The sequence below is a fragment of the Pollicipes pollicipes genome, unplaced genomic scaffold (genome assembly GCF_011947565.3).
Source record: "Pollicipes pollicipes isolate AB1234 unplaced genomic scaffold, Ppol_2.1 Scaffold_4002;HRSCAF=4701_pilon_pilon_pilon, whole genome shotgun sequence".
Lineage (NCBI taxonomy): Eukaryota > Metazoa > Arthropoda > Thecostraca > Pollicipedomorpha > Pollicipedidae > Pollicipes > Pollicipes pollicipes.
In genome coordinates this window covers 38,137,851-38,155,543 of record NW_023596420.1, presented here as the reverse complement: position 1 = coordinate 38,155,543, position 17,693 = coordinate 38,137,851, and the positions used below count along the sequence as shown (strand labels likewise).

The 17,693-nt window shown below is 56.6% G+C and overlaps 1 protein-coding gene and 1 long non-coding RNA gene across 2 annotated transcripts; both read right to left on the bottom strand.

The window, feature by feature from the left end:
• Positions 1-5,872: 5,872 nt before the first annotated feature.
• Positions 5,873-7,921, bottom strand: LOC119093772 (uncharacterized). Its single transcript, XR_005093677.1, has 3 exons — positions 7,729-7,921; positions 7,149-7,301; positions 5,873-6,656 (listed from the first exon to the last, which is right to left on the bottom strand). It is a non-coding gene; the product is annotated as an uncharacterized LOC119093772 (long non-coding RNA).
• Positions 7,922-10,363: 2,442 nt separating this feature from the next.
• On the bottom strand, positions 10,364-17,686 carry LOC119093771 (fasciculation and elongation protein zeta-2; the record flags this gene model as incomplete). Its single annotated transcript, XM_037216779.1, is given in 7 exon segments — positions 10,364-11,532; positions 12,801-12,866; positions 14,301-14,376; positions 14,767-14,868; positions 15,593-15,726; positions 16,413-16,503; positions 17,525-17,686. Coding segments are annotated over 7 exon segments (648 nt in total), but the record flags the coding sequence as incomplete, so codon positions are not given.
• Positions 17,687-17,693: the final 7 nt, after the last annotated feature.

Genomic DNA, 17,693 nt, shown 5'->3' with positions numbered 1-17,693 from the left:
TAGGCTTACTATAGCTACGCAGTGGTTTAACAGTTTTACCTTTTATGCTTAGCTTTTACAGCGTGAAGGGAATGTTTCACATTTGAGGATATTAAGACAAGCATCGGATATGATGAAACAACCTCAATATAACTGTTGTTACGCTTTTGTGAATAAGATTGCCATAGGCAACACAACTTCTCTGTTTAGTAATATCTGCTAGATACGCCACTGCTTGATTACGTCACCGTATCTTGCACGACATTCATCGAGAGCCAATTGACGGCCGTTATATCTGGAAATCATGCTCATGAACGCAAGATAAGAACAATCCAACCATATTTTTGGCCTTGATCACCGCATGGCTTATTAAATGACACGATTTGAATGACGTTATTATGAGGTCATGAATGCCAAGGTGACCTTAAAATGCTCTCCCACATATTTGCGGCGTTTTTACCTAGGACTAGAGGGCTTTAGATCTTAGAAGAATATGGTCGTATGCTGCATCGAAATGCCTCATTCCTTATTTCGAGTTACAACCCAATGCAATGTGGTACACTCTTTAGCAATGCTACTTTTATATGAGCTTCTATAGTTTAGTAGACTGGTATATTTTAGCATTGTTTTAAAACATTAAGTGTAGCTCGGGGTTTTCCTTATATGTTCCCAGCATTCAATGTTGAATAAAGCTTAAATGAGCCCGAGATGCTCTTCACAAGACATTTGGCGGCACCTACGTGCCCATGCGGACACTCACCCGCATCCCGGGAGTCGCGTCTGCCTGCGGTGACCCGGACGTGGGCCAAACACCCTGCTGACGACGCGGTCCCACCGCGCAGCTGGTGCACGACGGCTGGCGACGAGCCTCGCGGTCCAGCTGCGGCCGGCACGGGCACCGCTGCCGCCATCAGCACGTGGCGCACGGACATCGTGCACGTGGCGTCCGTCGCCGGCCGCAGCCCGCCACCGACTGACGCCGGCCCGACCCGGAGCCGGAGGGCTCCAGGGTCGACTGCGGGGGACTTCAGGGTCGGCACCGGCCGCGGGTCCGGCGCGGACGCACCTGATGATGCTGAGCGGCAGCATCCGACGGTGTCGACGCACCTGATGATGCTGAGCAGCAGCATCCGACGGTGTCGACGCACCTGATGATGCTGAGCGGCAGCATCCGACGGTGTCGACGCTCCTGATGGTGCTGAGCGGCAGCATCCGACGGTGTCGACGCACCTGATGATGCTGGGCAGCAGCATCCGACGGTGTCGACGCACCTGATGATGCTGAGCGGCAGCATCCGACGGTGTCGACGCACCTGATGATGCTGGGCAGCAGCATCCGACGGTGTCGACGCTCCTGATGGTGCTGATCATCATCATCCGACGGTGCCGACGCACCTGATGATGCTGAGCAGCAGCATCCGACGGTGTCGACGCACTTGATGATGCTGAGCAGCAGCATCCGACGGTGTCGACGCACCTGATGATGCTGATCATCATCATCCGACGGTGTCGACGCACCTGATGATGCTGAGCAGCAGCATCCGACGGTGTCGACGCACCTGATGATGGTGGTGTAATATTTTGGGAAATCTGCATGCGTCGATGCCGACAAGGCCGCCACGATGATTGGTATGTCTGCGCGGCAATTTGCGTTCTTTTTGCGGGCATTTTATGCATGGCGGCCAACGGGTTGGTAGAAAGGGGATCTCTGTAAACTAGCCCCCCACTGACTGTTTTTGCCAAAATATACCGCTTGTGACTTAGAAAGCAGTCACGTACAGCTGAGTTGGGATAAATTGCCGGGCTGGAAAATGATAAGTTACATCACTCATTAAAACATTAATAATGGTTTTCACATCCCTAACGATTTTCGCAGAAATATTACGGAAATGTTTAAGCGTCAAATGGAATCTTGTGGCCAATGTGTATGAAAATATTTAGCTGCGGTCTTTTACCATTTTATGGATTTGAACAATCCAGAATTATATAAAACTTTCAGAGTGCAAGGGGAAGTGTAGCGACGTGTGCAGCTGTGAATAATATCATTAAATGATACATAATGTTATGCATTGAAGTCGTATTGGGTTCTTTGGCTATATTACTTTGCTATGCTGATGAGAAGTAGCCCGCAAGAAATTGAAATGGCTTACATAGTGCCACATCCTTAAAAGGAATATTACGCTCACTCAGGCGCGCTACGCGCACGATTCAACAAGTATGTATTTGATGGCCCTATTAATAGCGCGTGCATATTCTACACCACAGCTACCACAAAGTCATCCTCAGTTTGTTTTACACCGCACTTTCATGTATTTTATTGAAGCCATTCTTAACCGCAGTCCCTTGTACGTATTGATTCATGGGAATTGTTCATTGTGACCGGTCGAACACATTTGAGACTTGTTGAGCATTGTCGATTATATCATGTTGTTGATTACAATCGTTGATGCCATGCAGTATCTGAATCGCAAAACGGGGTGCAACACCAATTCCAGACCGAAGCTTTCGCGCCGCCTGCCTGTTACGCAAAAATGGTACTTTAATCAAGCAGCCCTTTTCACGCGGGCGAGGACGGCTGTGAACTACATACCAAGACAAAAAAGGAGGTTGGAGTGGGTTGTGTAATTCGGCCCAATGGCTGGGCTGCCAAATCCCACAACTGAATCCGTTAATGCAGTCTGTCGTTTGCCGCCTCATAAAAAGAAACATATGTGTTTGTCGCAGAGAGCAGCGCTACGTGACAAAAAGTCGTGTTTGCTCTCACCGCCTGATAAAGATTGCACAGTTGAACGGGTAAACGATGCAGTGAACTTAAGACAGCTAGGGCTATAGCATATCCAAAGGCTTGAGGGATTAAACTGAAAGGCTCCGAAATACGGGATTGACCTAAGTCGTTCATAATTAGCCCCGTCCCTCACAACCAAAAATACGTGGCGCCACTTATGGCCACCATAGAAAAGTGCATTCGGTGCCTCTTTCTGGTCAGAAAGGCGCATTCCTCCAGCACCTCAGTTCCCTCCCAAACCTGCCTGTGCATGATTTTTGTGTTTCTTAATTAACACGCGCCCAGGTGGCCGGCTAGATACCCTTTGCTCGGGTGGGGGAGGGGGTCAATTTGACCCCCCCGAGATCTCGAGAAGTAAGAAAGCTAGAGACACCAAAGTTTCAGGGTGTGTTGACCTGTACGTGAACTCACTTTGGTCAAATTTTAAGGTTCCTAGGCCATGGACTTCAGGTCAAATAAGGTCAAACAAGGTCAAATTCCAGGTTGGTCAGCTTCAAAGGTCAACTTCAGACCGCGTGACGGATTTGGGTTCGCCTAAGTCAAGAAGGCTTCTCAGGCATCATGGTGCTGTCACGTGAACATGTGACCGGAGAAGAATACCATAACCGTATCACTCGGCGGCTGATATCAACATAACCGCATCACTTGGCGGCTGATATCAACATAACCTTATCACTCGGGCGGCTGATATCACACATAACCGTGTCACTTGGCGGCTGATATCAACATAGCCGTATCACTCGGCGGCTGACATCAACATAACCGTATCACTCGGCGGCTGATATCAGCACAACCGTATCACTCGGCGGCTGATATCAACATAACCTTATCACTCGCCGGCTGATATCAACATAACCATATCACTCGGCGGCTGATATTTACATAACCGTATCACTCGGCGGCTGATATCAACATAACCGTATCACTCGGCGGCTGATATCAACATAACCGTATCACTCGGCGGCTGATATCAACATAACCGTATCACTCGGCGGCTGATATCAACATAACCGTATCACTCGGCGGCTGATATCAACATAACCGTATCACTCGGCGGCTGATATCAACATAACCGTATCACTCGACGGCTGATGCAAACACTAATGCACGTGTCATTCCTGCGCGCCGCCAGTGAAACTTTGCTGGCGCTTGATGTGGGTACTCTCGAACTGAGTTATTGAAACATTTCGATAATCTGTATTCGTAAGAATACCTTGTTTACATAGGACGTTTGGCATAGCTCGTTTGCAAGGGCGTAGTTTCTAAAAATAAGTTAGGGAACTAAAAAGTGAAAATGGTCCAACACACCACAAAAGTGTACCAACTAACCGGTGGCCCTGCCCTGGCCTTGCATTTGGTACACTTTCTCGCCAATGTGGAGGGGGGGGGGGGGGGCTGAGACCAAGTTGGGGAGTGGGCTTCAGTCCCCGCCCAGCTGAATACGAAACTACACCCCTGCTCGTGTAGACAACCAAGAACTGAGCTCCTTCCCCATTCTTCCTGGATCCGCCTATGGCAGTACACGTGTACCACGAGTCCCCCAAGCACAACCACTCTTGATGCAATAGAACAGGTCATAGAACGCGTTATGCCATGGTAGAACATGTAACTCAGTCAAGCATCGGCTGGCATATCCTAAGAACCAATGACGACGCGCTCGCTTTAAATAGCCAGCGGTTCTCCCTAGCATGTCTAAAGGTACGCGACATGCAGTCATCGCTGAATGCTATCGTGGCTCGCCTTTTGACAGGTTTTGTAAAAACGACTTTAAGGAAAGCCCAGCCCGTTACGAAACGCCGCCTCTAATGGCTGCAAACGCCGTTAAAAATGAAGCATATCAGAAGGGGACGACACATCTTGAAGACGGCGTTTAACATTGCTATATTACGTTTAATATCGCAAAATTGCACAAATCGGATATTGCAAAAGTCACTCTCATTCCAAATAAAATGTGTTTCATACTAGAAATCTAGTGACAGCGCCAGTCATGATATAGCATGATGTGCTCATGTAATGTTTGTCGCATGATGCCGACAGCTACAGCACCCAGTTAGATGCGATATTGAGCAAAATAAGCAGCGCGCAAAGCACGTCATCAAAACAAGAATACGCAGGAGACAAACGGCGTGTGACAAGACTAACCGTAGGAATCTAAACACTGCGGCAGGTGTGACAGGAGCGACAGAACACGGGTGACAGGACAGGGACGACAGAAGCGACAGAACACGGATGACAGGACAGGGGCGGCAGGAACGACAGAACACGGGTGACAGGAGCGACAGAACACGGGTGACAGGACAGGGGCGACAGGAACGACAGAACGGGGACGGCGGGACACAAGCGATTGGTAGTGATAGGACAGGGGCGACAGGACAGGGGCGACAGGACAGGGGCGACAGAACAAGGGTGACAGGACAGGGGCGACAGGGACGACAGAACACGGGTGACAGGAGCGACAGAACACGGGTGACAAAAGCGACAGAACACGGTTGACAGGAGCGACAGAACACGGGTGACAGGACAGGGGCGACAGAACAGGGACGGCAGGACACAAGCGATAGGTAGCAATAGGACAGGGGCGACAGGACAGGGGCGACAGGGGCGACAGAACAGAAGTGACAGGAGCGATAGGACAGGAGCGACAGGAGAGACAAGAGCGACATGAGCGACAGGACAAGAGCGGAGGAAGGTGGTCTGCCGTGCAGATGCAAAAAGCCGTCAAAAAAAGCAAAAAGGATCAGCCAAATTGTTCAGAAGCATTTTGGGGATTTCGGAGAATTAAACACGCTTAGCGATTTCGAAAAGAAACTGGACTATATTGAACGGAGCTTGTTCCGAATTTTTTACTTACATCGTAAGGATGCAACATTGCATCTGGTGATACCGATTCCCCAGATTGCATCGATCGGTATAACTCACTCCATTTCCGACCAATGGCACTCAGGTCCTTTTGCCTGTGGACGGCAGTGTTGTACTGGGCCGAAACACGGTGTAAAAACAACAGCTCCGAAAAGCGTTGACTCAAGCGAAAAGATGCGACCTGTTCATTCATTACGCCACAGGAGACTTGCTGAAACTCGAGGACAGAGGGCACCCACAGCTTGCGTGAATAACGTGTATTTACACGGGTTAAGATGAAACAAAACACAATTAACTGACAAATTTCAGACATATTTCACGAGAAACATACGATGACGTACCGACAACATAGCAACCACAGACTGGTGATAAACACACCGGCTTCGCATGTGAGATCACCCTTGACATTGTCTGCAGCGTGTGTACCACGGGTTGCAGTTTCGCGCACGGCTGGCGGGCGTAAGCAGACGCCGAGTGCAACCCAACCCAGCTAGGGCGGTACAGCGCAGCGTTTTGTTGATGCTCATGTCCTGCTGATGACGGGGGTGCGCCATGTCCTGCTAATGACGGGGATGCGCCATATCCCGCTGATGGTGGTAAAGCGCCTCGTCCTGCTGATGACGGTGGTGCGCCATGTCCTGCTGATGACGGGAATACGCCATGTTCTGCTGATGGCGTGAATGCGCCATGTTCTGCTGATGACGGGGATGCGCCATATCCTGCTGATGACGGGAATGCGCCATGTCCTGCTGATGACGGGAATGCGCCATGTTCTGCTGATGACGGGAATGCGCCATGTTCTGCTGATGGCGTGAATGCGCCATATCCTGCTGATGACGGGGATGCGCCGTGTCCTGCTGATGACGGGGGTGCGCCGTCGGCTTCGGCGTCCACGGATGTTACCAGGTTCGAGGTATGCATCTGATACGGGCGCTGAAGTTGCCTCACTTAAAATAAAATGTTCGGCCCGATCGCCATGCATCAGATGAAGAGAAAAGCCAGTGGCACTGGTGGCCGGCGTGCCGTCAGGGAAACTGAAAAAGTAGCATCCATTAGACACTGCTACACGGCTGGCAACGACAGCGGTAGATAGGCCACATTACGAGTAAGGCCTGCGCCACGGCGGCTCCTGGACAGGTCACGACCTTTGCTTACGGCCCGCTTGCTTAGAGAACCGTCGCACGCAGGTCTCTCACTAGCCATAAGTGCGGGCCCACTAAGTCAACAGTCCGGCATGCACGCGCGGGCAGAATGTACGCGCTGGAGGATCACCCGAATAAGCGCCTCAAACAAAGACGAGGTCACCTTGAAAACGCCACAAGGCCGCAGACCGGCACATTGCCATCGTCCGCCCACACTCTGCCTACAGTTATCTCACACTGCAAACAATCAACAAATATCTCACCAGTACCGTCATAGCTGCTCGGAAAGCCCACCGGGTGGCACGATCGCTAAACGCCTTCACCTCGTGCGCTGGGTTAGGAGCGACCAACACAGATGACCGACGACCGACAGCACATCCTCACCTGCTGGTCGACAGCCCCCGCCGCGCAGCCGCGGACTGCCGTCCGGACAGGGGGCCCGACGGACGAGCAGCACCCGAGCCATCAGTGCCATACGGACCGCGGTGTCGCGAGCGTCCGGCCGGTCCGTCTCCGCCCGCTCACCCAGCGCGTACACTGCAGCACCAGGTCAACACGGTGTGAAGCTGGCACGATCTTGGTTTTCGACGCATCACATGTCCCTGTTTCGTACCAGCTTTCCCGTTCATGATTACAGGCAGCCCTGTTGGCCGCGATTCTCTGCAGTCCCCTCGTCCACGGATCTAGATGGCTCCATCGTTCATGGATTTAGACAGCTCCATCGTTCACGGACCTAGATAGCTTCCTCGTACATTTCAGACAGCCTGTCCGCCTTAGATCCCCAATAGCCTTTCGCTCATGACCCTTAGCAGCTCCCTAGACTCTCAATTCTCAGCAAGGCTCGACATCAAACAACGTTTCTAACTTTCCAGGTTAAGCCCACATATAGACTCAAAACGACACATTTTGGCGACTCCAAAAATAGCAAACAGCGGAGTTTGTAAAAATCTGATCGCTCACTCACCACAAAGGACAATGACGACGACAACCACCGCCACGGTCACGTAACTACCAACCGCCAAACACGTAACCGGGCTCGATATCTTGCGGGCAGGGCGCGGCGGGTCTGTCTGTGCCGACTCCATCGCGAGCCTCCTGAGCGGCGCTGACCCGGTCACCAGCGGCCTGTGCGTGCGCCGACTGGGAGCCGTCGCCGGCGCAGCACGCGACCGTCCCAGCTCCGCTTCCTGTCTGCGGTCGGAAGGACCGCCGCGATACACGCTGCACGAGCGCCGCCGCCGGCTGATGACACCGGGACGCTACTGTGGCTTCCGTACTACCGGGACGCTACCGTGCTACTGGGACGTGCTACGGGGACGTGCTACTGGGACGCCACCGTGCTACCGGGACGTCCCGCCCGGGGCCGCGTTCCCCATTGCCAACAGCTGTCTACAAGTTGCAGCCTATGACGTTAGAGGTAAGTGCGTCACAACAGCTCCCGTGGCTTGGAGAATAATTGCTTACGTATGACGTGGTTGCTCGCGTCGTCATAGGTAGTAACTCAAGTAGGTACTTTGCCAATAAGGAACGTGGCCCGGGTGTCTGCTCCGTCTCGCCTGGCCGTCCGCTCCGTCTCGCCCGGGTGTCTGCTCTGTCGGACGAGCCGGGGCGCGGGGAAGCACGTGCGTGGCCATCGCATCCGACGGAGGGCCCGGGTACCAGTCCGGCCTCGAGCGGGGTGGTTTCGCTTTGCGGGGACGGCGCTCAGGCACAGTACCGCGAGGCTGCGAAGGACGCACGGTGGGGCTTCCTGTGGTTTTGTCATGGGACTTCTGGACGTCGAGCGCGCCACCTTCCGCTGGTCTTTCCAGTTCACGAGATAAGACGGTTAGGACGAACAGTACAACAAAGCATGTGATGCGTACTCGTACGCTAACACCACACTTATATTCATGGAGACGGAGCGTCATTTACAGACGTTTGGTCTGGATCATGGACTCGATACAAAGGAGCACCCCCACAGGCCCCGTACGTCGGTGGCCGTGAGAAACTGATACTGCACTACGGGGTGAGGGGGGGGGGGGGGAGGGGACTTTGGCTTCCCAGCATGTGAGAAAACCGATCGGTAAGACCGTGGCGGTGAATGCAAACAAGCAAACCGGAATCCCTGCATGCCTCCCCCAACTGCGGGGCAAGCCACCTCGACTCCGAACAAACCAGTAGTGCAGTTATAATCCCTTACTCCGTAGCCAGCGCGATGAGTAGCTCCGAAGCGCATCAACTACGGAAAAAGTGGCACCTAGATAAGACAGCAGCATTAGCTTTATTCCTCGGAAAAACCAGGAGAATGCAGACATAGTTTGATATTTCGGCAACATGTCCTTATCGAAACAACAGCAGAAGTCCTTCTTCACTTCACTTCACTTCTACTATTGTTTCGATAAAGGCATATTGTCGAAATATCCACCTAACCACATCTGCATTCTCCTGGTTTTTCCGAGGAACAAGGCTAATACCACTGTCTTATCTATGTGAATAATGTTCCTCACTAATGCACTGAACAACTACATAAAAAGTAACACTCATTCATGTGTGTCAGGGTTGACGGCCAGCCCGTACACCCGGAATGAATCCCTTCCGGCGTCTCGGCCAGCACCAGCGCTGCAGACAGCTGGCGCGTCCCGCCAGACGGACGGATTTCCCCGAGAGGAGCCTAAACCGCAGGCCGGGCGCGGGCGGAAGAGTCGCCGCCGACCCCGGCGCTCCAGCATGCCCTGCCCGGGCTTTGTCCTCCCTCAGCTACCGCGGTGCCTCTCTAGCGCGAGGGCGGTGCAGGAGGCTCGCGGGCGCGCCGGTCGCCGTCGCCGCACCGCTCCGATGCCTCGCCAGCGTCGATGTCCTCGTCAGCCGGCGAGCGCCGTCTCCTCGTTACACACACACACACACACATACACACACACACACACACACACACACACACACACGCACGCACGCACGCACGCACACACACACACACACACACACACACACACGCACGCACGCACGCACGCACGCACACGCACGCACGCACGCACACACACACGTACACACACACACACACACACACACACACACACACACACACACACACGCACGCACGCACACACACACACACACACACACACACACACACACACACACACACACGCACGCACGCACGCACACGCACGCACGCACGCACACACACACGTACACACACACACACACACACACACACACACACACACGCACGCACGCACGCACGCACGCACACACACACACACACACACACACACACACACACACACGCACGCACGCACGCACGCACGCACGCACGCACGCACACGCACGCACGCACGCACACACACACGTACACACACACACACACACACACACACACACACACACACACACACACACACACACACACACACGTACACATACATGCCGACTGAGCCACCCCGAGGCCCTGCGCCCGGCGGCTGCACCACCAAATTCCCCGTCAGCGCGGGACGGAAGGACGACGGCGCCGCCCCTCCGGCCGGCGGGAGGCCAGGCTGCGGACTCCCGGCTGGCTGGGGCAGCGCGCCTCGCTCCCCTCACGGTGGCCGGTCGCCCACACCACCACACGCGTCTCTGAAGCGGGGAGTGTATTTGCCAGCGGTGGTCGTGTTACAGGCGACAGCACGGGCGAGTACCGACTGCCCTGTGTGACGCAGCACACGGACAGCGGCGACCCGGCGGCGCGCGAGACGCCGTCGACACCGAGCCGTCCGATTGACGGCAAACATCGCGGCTGCGGCGGATCCGCGGGCGCCTGGCCGGCCCGAGCCCGCCTGGGCCTCCCCACGCCGTCCGGCTGCAGAGCGACAGCCGCCGCGTGACACCTGTCGTGCGCCGAGGGCGGCCGGGCCGACCTGACCCGTTCGCGACCGCGGCGGACGCCCCGAGAGGTCGCGACGCGCGTTCCCGCGGCGCGCACCTAAGTGGGGACCCGCGCCCAGCGACCGCCGGGCGCGCTCGGGCCCGGGCGGCGACGCGGAGCGGTTGTGCGGCTATAGCCTACCGAAATCTCCCGACGCCCGCAGCGGCACACTTCCTCGAGCTGCGGCGACGGACGGCCGCGCCACGCCGCCCACACAAGCGAGTATGCCGGGCGCTCTTCCCGGTGAATCTCTTTGGTATCACACCCGGCGCCGACACACAGCAGACGAATGATCACAGAAACCGAATCGCAGAACCGGTCGTCGTTATCTTATCCGAAACGGACCGTTAAATCTACCGCTAACACGAACCGAACAGCAACGCACTCGCGTCACAGGCGATCGGGCAGCGGTTTACAAAGCTCTAAGGTCCTATACGTAAATTGTTCTATCCACCTACAAATAAATAAGCTACAAGTAGAATATCGTGAGATTTCACAGCTCCCGATAGAGAGACAGCATTCAGCCATTTCGCGCATGCAAGAGACAAATGCCTGGGTTTGTGACGTGGCTAAAGCCAGAGCCGTGAGGCGCCGTCCGCCGACGCATACGCTACCATCCAGTGGCGCCGCCACGTGGTCAGATCGGCAACTACTACCACCCGTCAGCGAGTCGGAGCGCCACAAGCTGACTATTGCACAGGCCCAAGCAAGCGCTGTCCGCGCGGCATCCCTCTTCGCCCTCCCGCCAGTGACGTCAGCGCCGGTGCGGCGTGACGTCACACAAGCACACACACGCACAAAAATAGATGGCGCGTCGATCGGGCCGGGTCTCAGTGCGCCGATTCCGCCGCGGGCCGTGGCGTCCGCTCTATGTGGGACAGAGCACTGCCGGCGGACACAGGAGGAGCTCAGCGGGGAGGCCGCAGCGCGCGCGCGCGTCAGCACGGCGTCCGCGCGGCCTGACACAGCGGCAGGGCCTCGGCCCTTGACCCAGCGAGGCAGCGAAGGGGAGGCGGAGGCGGCGGCGGCGGCGGAGGAGAGTGGGACCTGGCGTGACCGGCGGCGCATCTCCATCAGCCAGCGCTGGCGCGTGACACAGGCCGGCCGGCGGACATGCGATCACGAGAGCGTCGGGATCACCCAGGACGTCGGAGAGAGCGGTGGAGATGGACCAGGATGAGTGAGGCTACATCGCATGACGAGACAAAGCCAATCATGCGTGACGAATTCTGCGGTGACACGAGCAGAAGAAACACAGTCTCGAAATGTGTTTGAACAATACTTCATACAAGCACATCTATCATCTTGTTTTAATATCGCAAGCCGTTACCAGCACGACTAACCAGAAGATATGTCCAAACAAAACAGCTCACAAGCACGCAAGAACGACGCTTTATAGCCTTCCTCCACAAAGCCGCAGCTAAGCACAGTTTCTCACGATACCCGGGAGCTTCAGCAGCCTCCACCCGCGAGGGTGGTGGGACTCGTCTGACTGCGAGGGAGGCCGGGGAACGGGGGACGGGGGAGGGGGAGACACACCGCTGATGCAGGTGCGTGGAGCCCGCCGGACCGGAGGAAGAGCGTCCAGACGACCGACAGGAGGGCCAGCCAACGGCGGAGGGCGGACGACGGGTGGGTACGGACCAGTCTGTTCACGGTAGACCACGGCGACTGGCGGAAGGATACGGACCGGTGGGAACTGATGCTGATCAGTTCGGAGCAGACCCGGGCAGGTGACAGGAGGCCGGCGGACAGGAGGCATCAGCCAGGACAGCAGGACCCGGTCCGTTCGGAGCAGACCCGGGCGGCCAACAGGAGGCCGCTAAACAGGAGGCATCAGCCAGGACAGCAAGACCCGGTCCCTTCGGATAAGAACCGCTGGGCTGACAGGATGCATCAGTCAGGACAGCAGGACCCGGTCCGTCCGGAGCAGGACCTCGTGGCTGACAGGAAGCCGGCGGACAGGAGCGAGCGTCAGGACAGCGGACGCCGGCGCGCTCAGACCACACCCTGGCAGCCGGCGCGGGACGGCGGGACGGCGGCCGGGACCGGGTCCTCGCTGGGCGCCGGCGCCGGCGCGGGCACCGGCGCGGGCGCCGGCGCGCCGACGGCCGCGCGCAGCCGGCGCACGAGCGCCGCCACCAGGCACCTACCCTTGAGGATGTAGTCGGTCAGCAGGGTGGGCACTGTCGGACTGTCGTCGTCGATGGCCCGCAGGACTGCAACAGCGCCGCACGCGGTGACGGGCGGCCCGGCGCGGGGGCCGACACACACGCGGCACGGGACGCGCTAAAGACACACCGCGGACCGGACGTCCCGGGGGAGGTGTGCGCTACGGCAGCAGGGTGGGCATCGAAGTAGCCGCGGCCTCTAGCGGGACTATCGGAGGTGAGCCGCCGATCCGAGGTGTCGTCAGCCACCGCCTTGAGGACGGAGACGCATGACCGACTGACGGAGACGGAGACCATGACCGACTGTTTGCCCACCGTTCCTGTCCCTCGGGGTGCCACCGGCCCCGGCCGCGGTCATGTACCAGCCTCTACGCCAGGCACACAACAAAATAGGCGAAGGGGCAACGCATTAACCAAACATCTCATGGTGTGGTGGCTCATATCTTACAACTTCTTCGGGTTGATTGCTAAAAACAGTCAGACATATGATGAAAACCTTGGCAAGTTGTCCCACATCGCACACGAATGGCAGAAACATGTTGCAGACACCTCGGGGTCGACGTGATACAAAAGACCGTCGGAGACTTTTTGTCGGACATCACGAACGGGCCCGTAGAACCGACCCAAGCGCCATAATACGAAGCAGACCGGCTGACAAGAAAATTGATATCGCTGATGTGCGTGGGACATGGAAGTAGCTGTGTATGGTGGCTTTTCAAAACGGAAATATGTGAAGTGTGCCGATGAAATATATGAATTAAAAGACTAAGACATGTGAGCAAATACATCTTCAATCCATTAAAAACAGAGACGATGATTCTATCCCTCACTGAGCTATCCTGTACATTTAGAAAAATGCAAACAGATCCGCGGACTCAAAAAGCAAAACTCTTGGCTTGGAGATCGCCCACGATGTCAACAAGGCCGCATGGAGCACTGCCAGCGGACGTCCACTCCACCTGCGGTGGCTGTAATGCCCAAGCATTGAAACATTGAGCCTTAAAGTGGTGAAATTCGGGACATTTACTCGAACGACTAAGAAAACTGAACCAACAATGCCGGACAATTCAAGGAGTCCTAAACAACGACGTAGGTAAAAAAGGATCTAATCCAGCACAGGATTGGCTCCGACCCCAGATACCTAACACCAGGCGCCCTCCACATAATGTCCTCCAACCTTTCAAAAAGGGGAAAAAAGGAAAAAGGACTTTGGCGCTGCCAGTGCTGCGTCCCCCGACACTGCCTCCCGAGACACCAGCCCGGGCCAGGCTTGCTATCCCATCACAATTACTCTTGCTCGTCAGTCAGGCGACTTGTTTTGTCCCTGGCCGACACACGCCTCGCCAAAGCCGATGCCGGCGCGGTCAGTGTTCACAGGTGTCTGCCCAACTGTTGCAACGCAGCACAGGTGCCAGGCCAACCCACGCGACTGGCTAACCCACGCGGACGAGTTAGCGGGTCAGGTGGTGCCGCCAGGCTTACTTTTGATGAGTATCTGAAGCGTGGCGTTGTCGGGGCATCGGGTACCCACGCTGTACGGTATGACCGTGGTCAGGTACTGAAACATACATCAGTAGGGTCAAATAATGCCCCATTTTTAACAAACCTCCGCTTCTCGAAAACACATGACGCATAACACGCCTCTGGAGGACGACACTCTCGTTTGCCAAAAGGCAAAGTAGAAAACATAAAAAAACGCAAAACACAAAAACATATAGGCAAGGGGAGTAAGACAAACGGCGCATCGTTAAAGGCGCATCGCAAATCTCACTACTGTTGGAGGTTGTGGTCTAATTTAAATGCCGACGTAAAGACCAAACACCAGCAGACACTAAATCAACTGCGTGAGATGTCCGTTGATGTCTCCAAAATACCCACCACTGGCTGGAGACACCCGACTCTGAGCAAAACGTCCAGCGGCGGTCCTCTATGTCAAACTGTCACGTACTTTAGCATCCAGAGTAACCCCATTCTTGTTTTTCTTCTTTTTCTCCACGTTGTACTGTCTCCGCTTGTTTTGAATTGTCAGGAGGAGAGATATGAACTGATTCTGAAACGACCAAAAGAACATTACAATCCGGTTTACGTGCCCAATGCGTCTCGAGCAGCCAGCAGATACAGTGAGGCAGGTACCTGACAGTCTCTCAAACACTTAACTCAGCTTCTCATGGCAACAGCCGTCATCGGCTGGGCTATACCACGACAAGTCCAACCCGGCCGCTGCCCACAAGGAAAACTGACGACCTCTGCTCACCAGGCACGATCCCCGCTAAGCAGGCATGATCTCAGCTCACCAGGCATGATCCTCGCTCACCAGGCATGATCGCCGCTCACCAGGCCCAATCCCCGCTCACCAGGCATGGTCGCCGCTCATCAGGCACGATCCTCGCTCACCAGGCATGATCCCCGCTCACCAGGCACGATCGTCACTCACCAGGCACGATCGCCGCTCACCAGGCACGATCTCCGTCCACCAGGTACGATCCCCGTTAAGCAGGCATGATCTCAGCTCACCAGGCATGATCGCCGCTCACCAGGCACGATCTCCGTCCACCAGGTACGATCCCCGCTAAGCAGGCGTGATCTCAGCTCACCAGGCACGATCCCCGCTCACCAGGCACGATCGCCGCTGATCAGGCACGACCCCCGCCCACCAGGCACGATCGCCGCTCACCAGGCTTGATCCCCGCTCACCAGACACGATCGCCGCTCACCAGGCACGATCCCCGCTCACCAGGCACGATCCCCGCCCACCAAGCAAGATCCACGCTCACCTTGAGCTCCTTCTCGTACTCGAGCTCGTCACGGAAGGCCAGCTCGTTGATGAGCACCTCCGAGTAGTCCTTGATCATGAGCTCCAGGTCGAGGTACATCTCGTTCAGTTCGGCCGACGTCATGGCCTCCAGCTCTGGCGGCGGGCGGACTCGCTGTCAGCTGACCGGCCTGGCACCGCCACGGACGATGGTGGAGGGTGACGAGGGAAGGGGTGGGAAGGGCGGGTGCGAAGGCAAGGAGAATGAGGCGAATGGAGAGAGGGCGGGGACGAAACTAGGGCAAGGACGGCGGGGAGAAAGAGGCGGCAAGAGGGTAAGGGAGACGCCAGAGAGACATGACGCAAATTAAGACAAACGGTGAGGGAACGCAAGCGAGTCGGTGTGTAGGTGCCAGAAGGGCCACGGGTCAGTCATACGAGGGGAACGTGAAGCACGCCAAAAGGCAGGAGTGACCTAACTCTTGACACGACAGTTGGCCTCTACACATTACCTTCGGTAAATGTTAGGCCCTCAAGAAACGTGACCCCCTCCCCCCACCCCTTCCCCACGTCCCTGCCTCCTTGATCCTACAGAGTCCACCACGAAACTCCGCCGCAGAACCCGGGCCTGAATCGGTCCGAGCAACCTTATCACCCACGTGTGGGCCCATTATGTTATCAGATTTGCCATGAGCAAATTCGTCCGGCAGGCGCTATTGGCGGGCGGTGCACCCAAAGTGGCAGAGCGGTGCACACAAAAAGAAGCGGTCGCGGCAATATCAAAGCGCCATAAACGTCGCGCTATCGCCCAGCGGCGCCGGAGGTGCCCGGCAACGACTGACTTTCTCTGGAGGCCAGCGGTGGCCGCTCTCGTGCCTCGCCGATCGCCGAGTCCGGTGACTCGAGCTCGGGCGAGTCGTCCGACTCGCCCTCCTGTCGGCACGGCAGGTCGGGGTCAGCCAAGCGTCCGCCACTGAAGCAGTTCTCCTAACCTCAGAGTCAAAACAATTCGTGAAGCCCTTTGCAGTGCCATCCCCGGCCAGCACATTGTCACCCACCGGACATACCGCGGTCAAAGCGTCATCCGTTAAAAATCGTACACGGTGAACAAAGGCCAAAGTGATGAAAACAGACACACACAACAACCACAACCTTAATCGCCGTCCAGAGCGGTGTTCACCGACACAAAGCGCGCTATGCATGTAGCAACACAAGACATCATCCGGCTTATTTCCCCAAGGGCATGGACGACAGCCCGGGTGACCGCGGCGTCCCTCTGCTGCGGGACACCAGCGGACCAGAGGACCGCCGGACCGGCGGACCAGCGGACCAGCGGACCAGAGGTTCAGCAGGCCTGTCGACCAGCGGACCGGCGGACCAGCGGGCCGGTGGAATAGTGGAACAGTGAACCAGTGGATCAGTAGACCACTGGATCGGCGGACCAGTGGACCAGCAGACCAGCGGACCAGCAGACCAGCGAACCAGAGGACCAGGGGACCAATCTATCAGCGGACCAGTGGCCCAGCGGACCAGCGAACAGCGGAACAGCGGACCAGCGGACCAGCGAACACAGAGGACTGGTGAACCCATGGGCCAATAGATCAGCGGACCAGCGGACCCGCCGTGCCGGCTCAACACCGGCTCAGTTGGCAGCCGCGGTCAAGCAGCCGCTGCTTCGACAGTTCATCGACCCGTCACGGCTGAGGGTGCAGACCCGCAGTCCCGCCCCACCAGCACGCCGAGAGACGGCACTCACCGTACTTCCCCCTCCCCCCTCCCCCCTCGCTGTGTCATCGCCGCTGGGCCAGCTTCCCTCGCCTTCACTGCAATGTCCCCCCCGTCTGCACAACACACCTCCCCTCCAATTCCGCACACCATGCCTCCTTCCGTGCTGGTCTGTCTCAGCCCTCCCCTTCCCTTTGCACGCCCGCCGGGCGGACAGCGGGTGACGCACCTCCATGATGTCGTCGATCTCCTTGATGACCTCGTCGGCCGTCTTGAGGCGGTCCTCTTGTTCGGCCGGTACACCCGCCAGGATCAGGGAGTGGATGTCCAGGTCGTTGGCCACGGCCTCGTCCTCGTCCGAGAGCCCGTCCTCGGGAGCCGCCGCCGCCGGCTGCCGG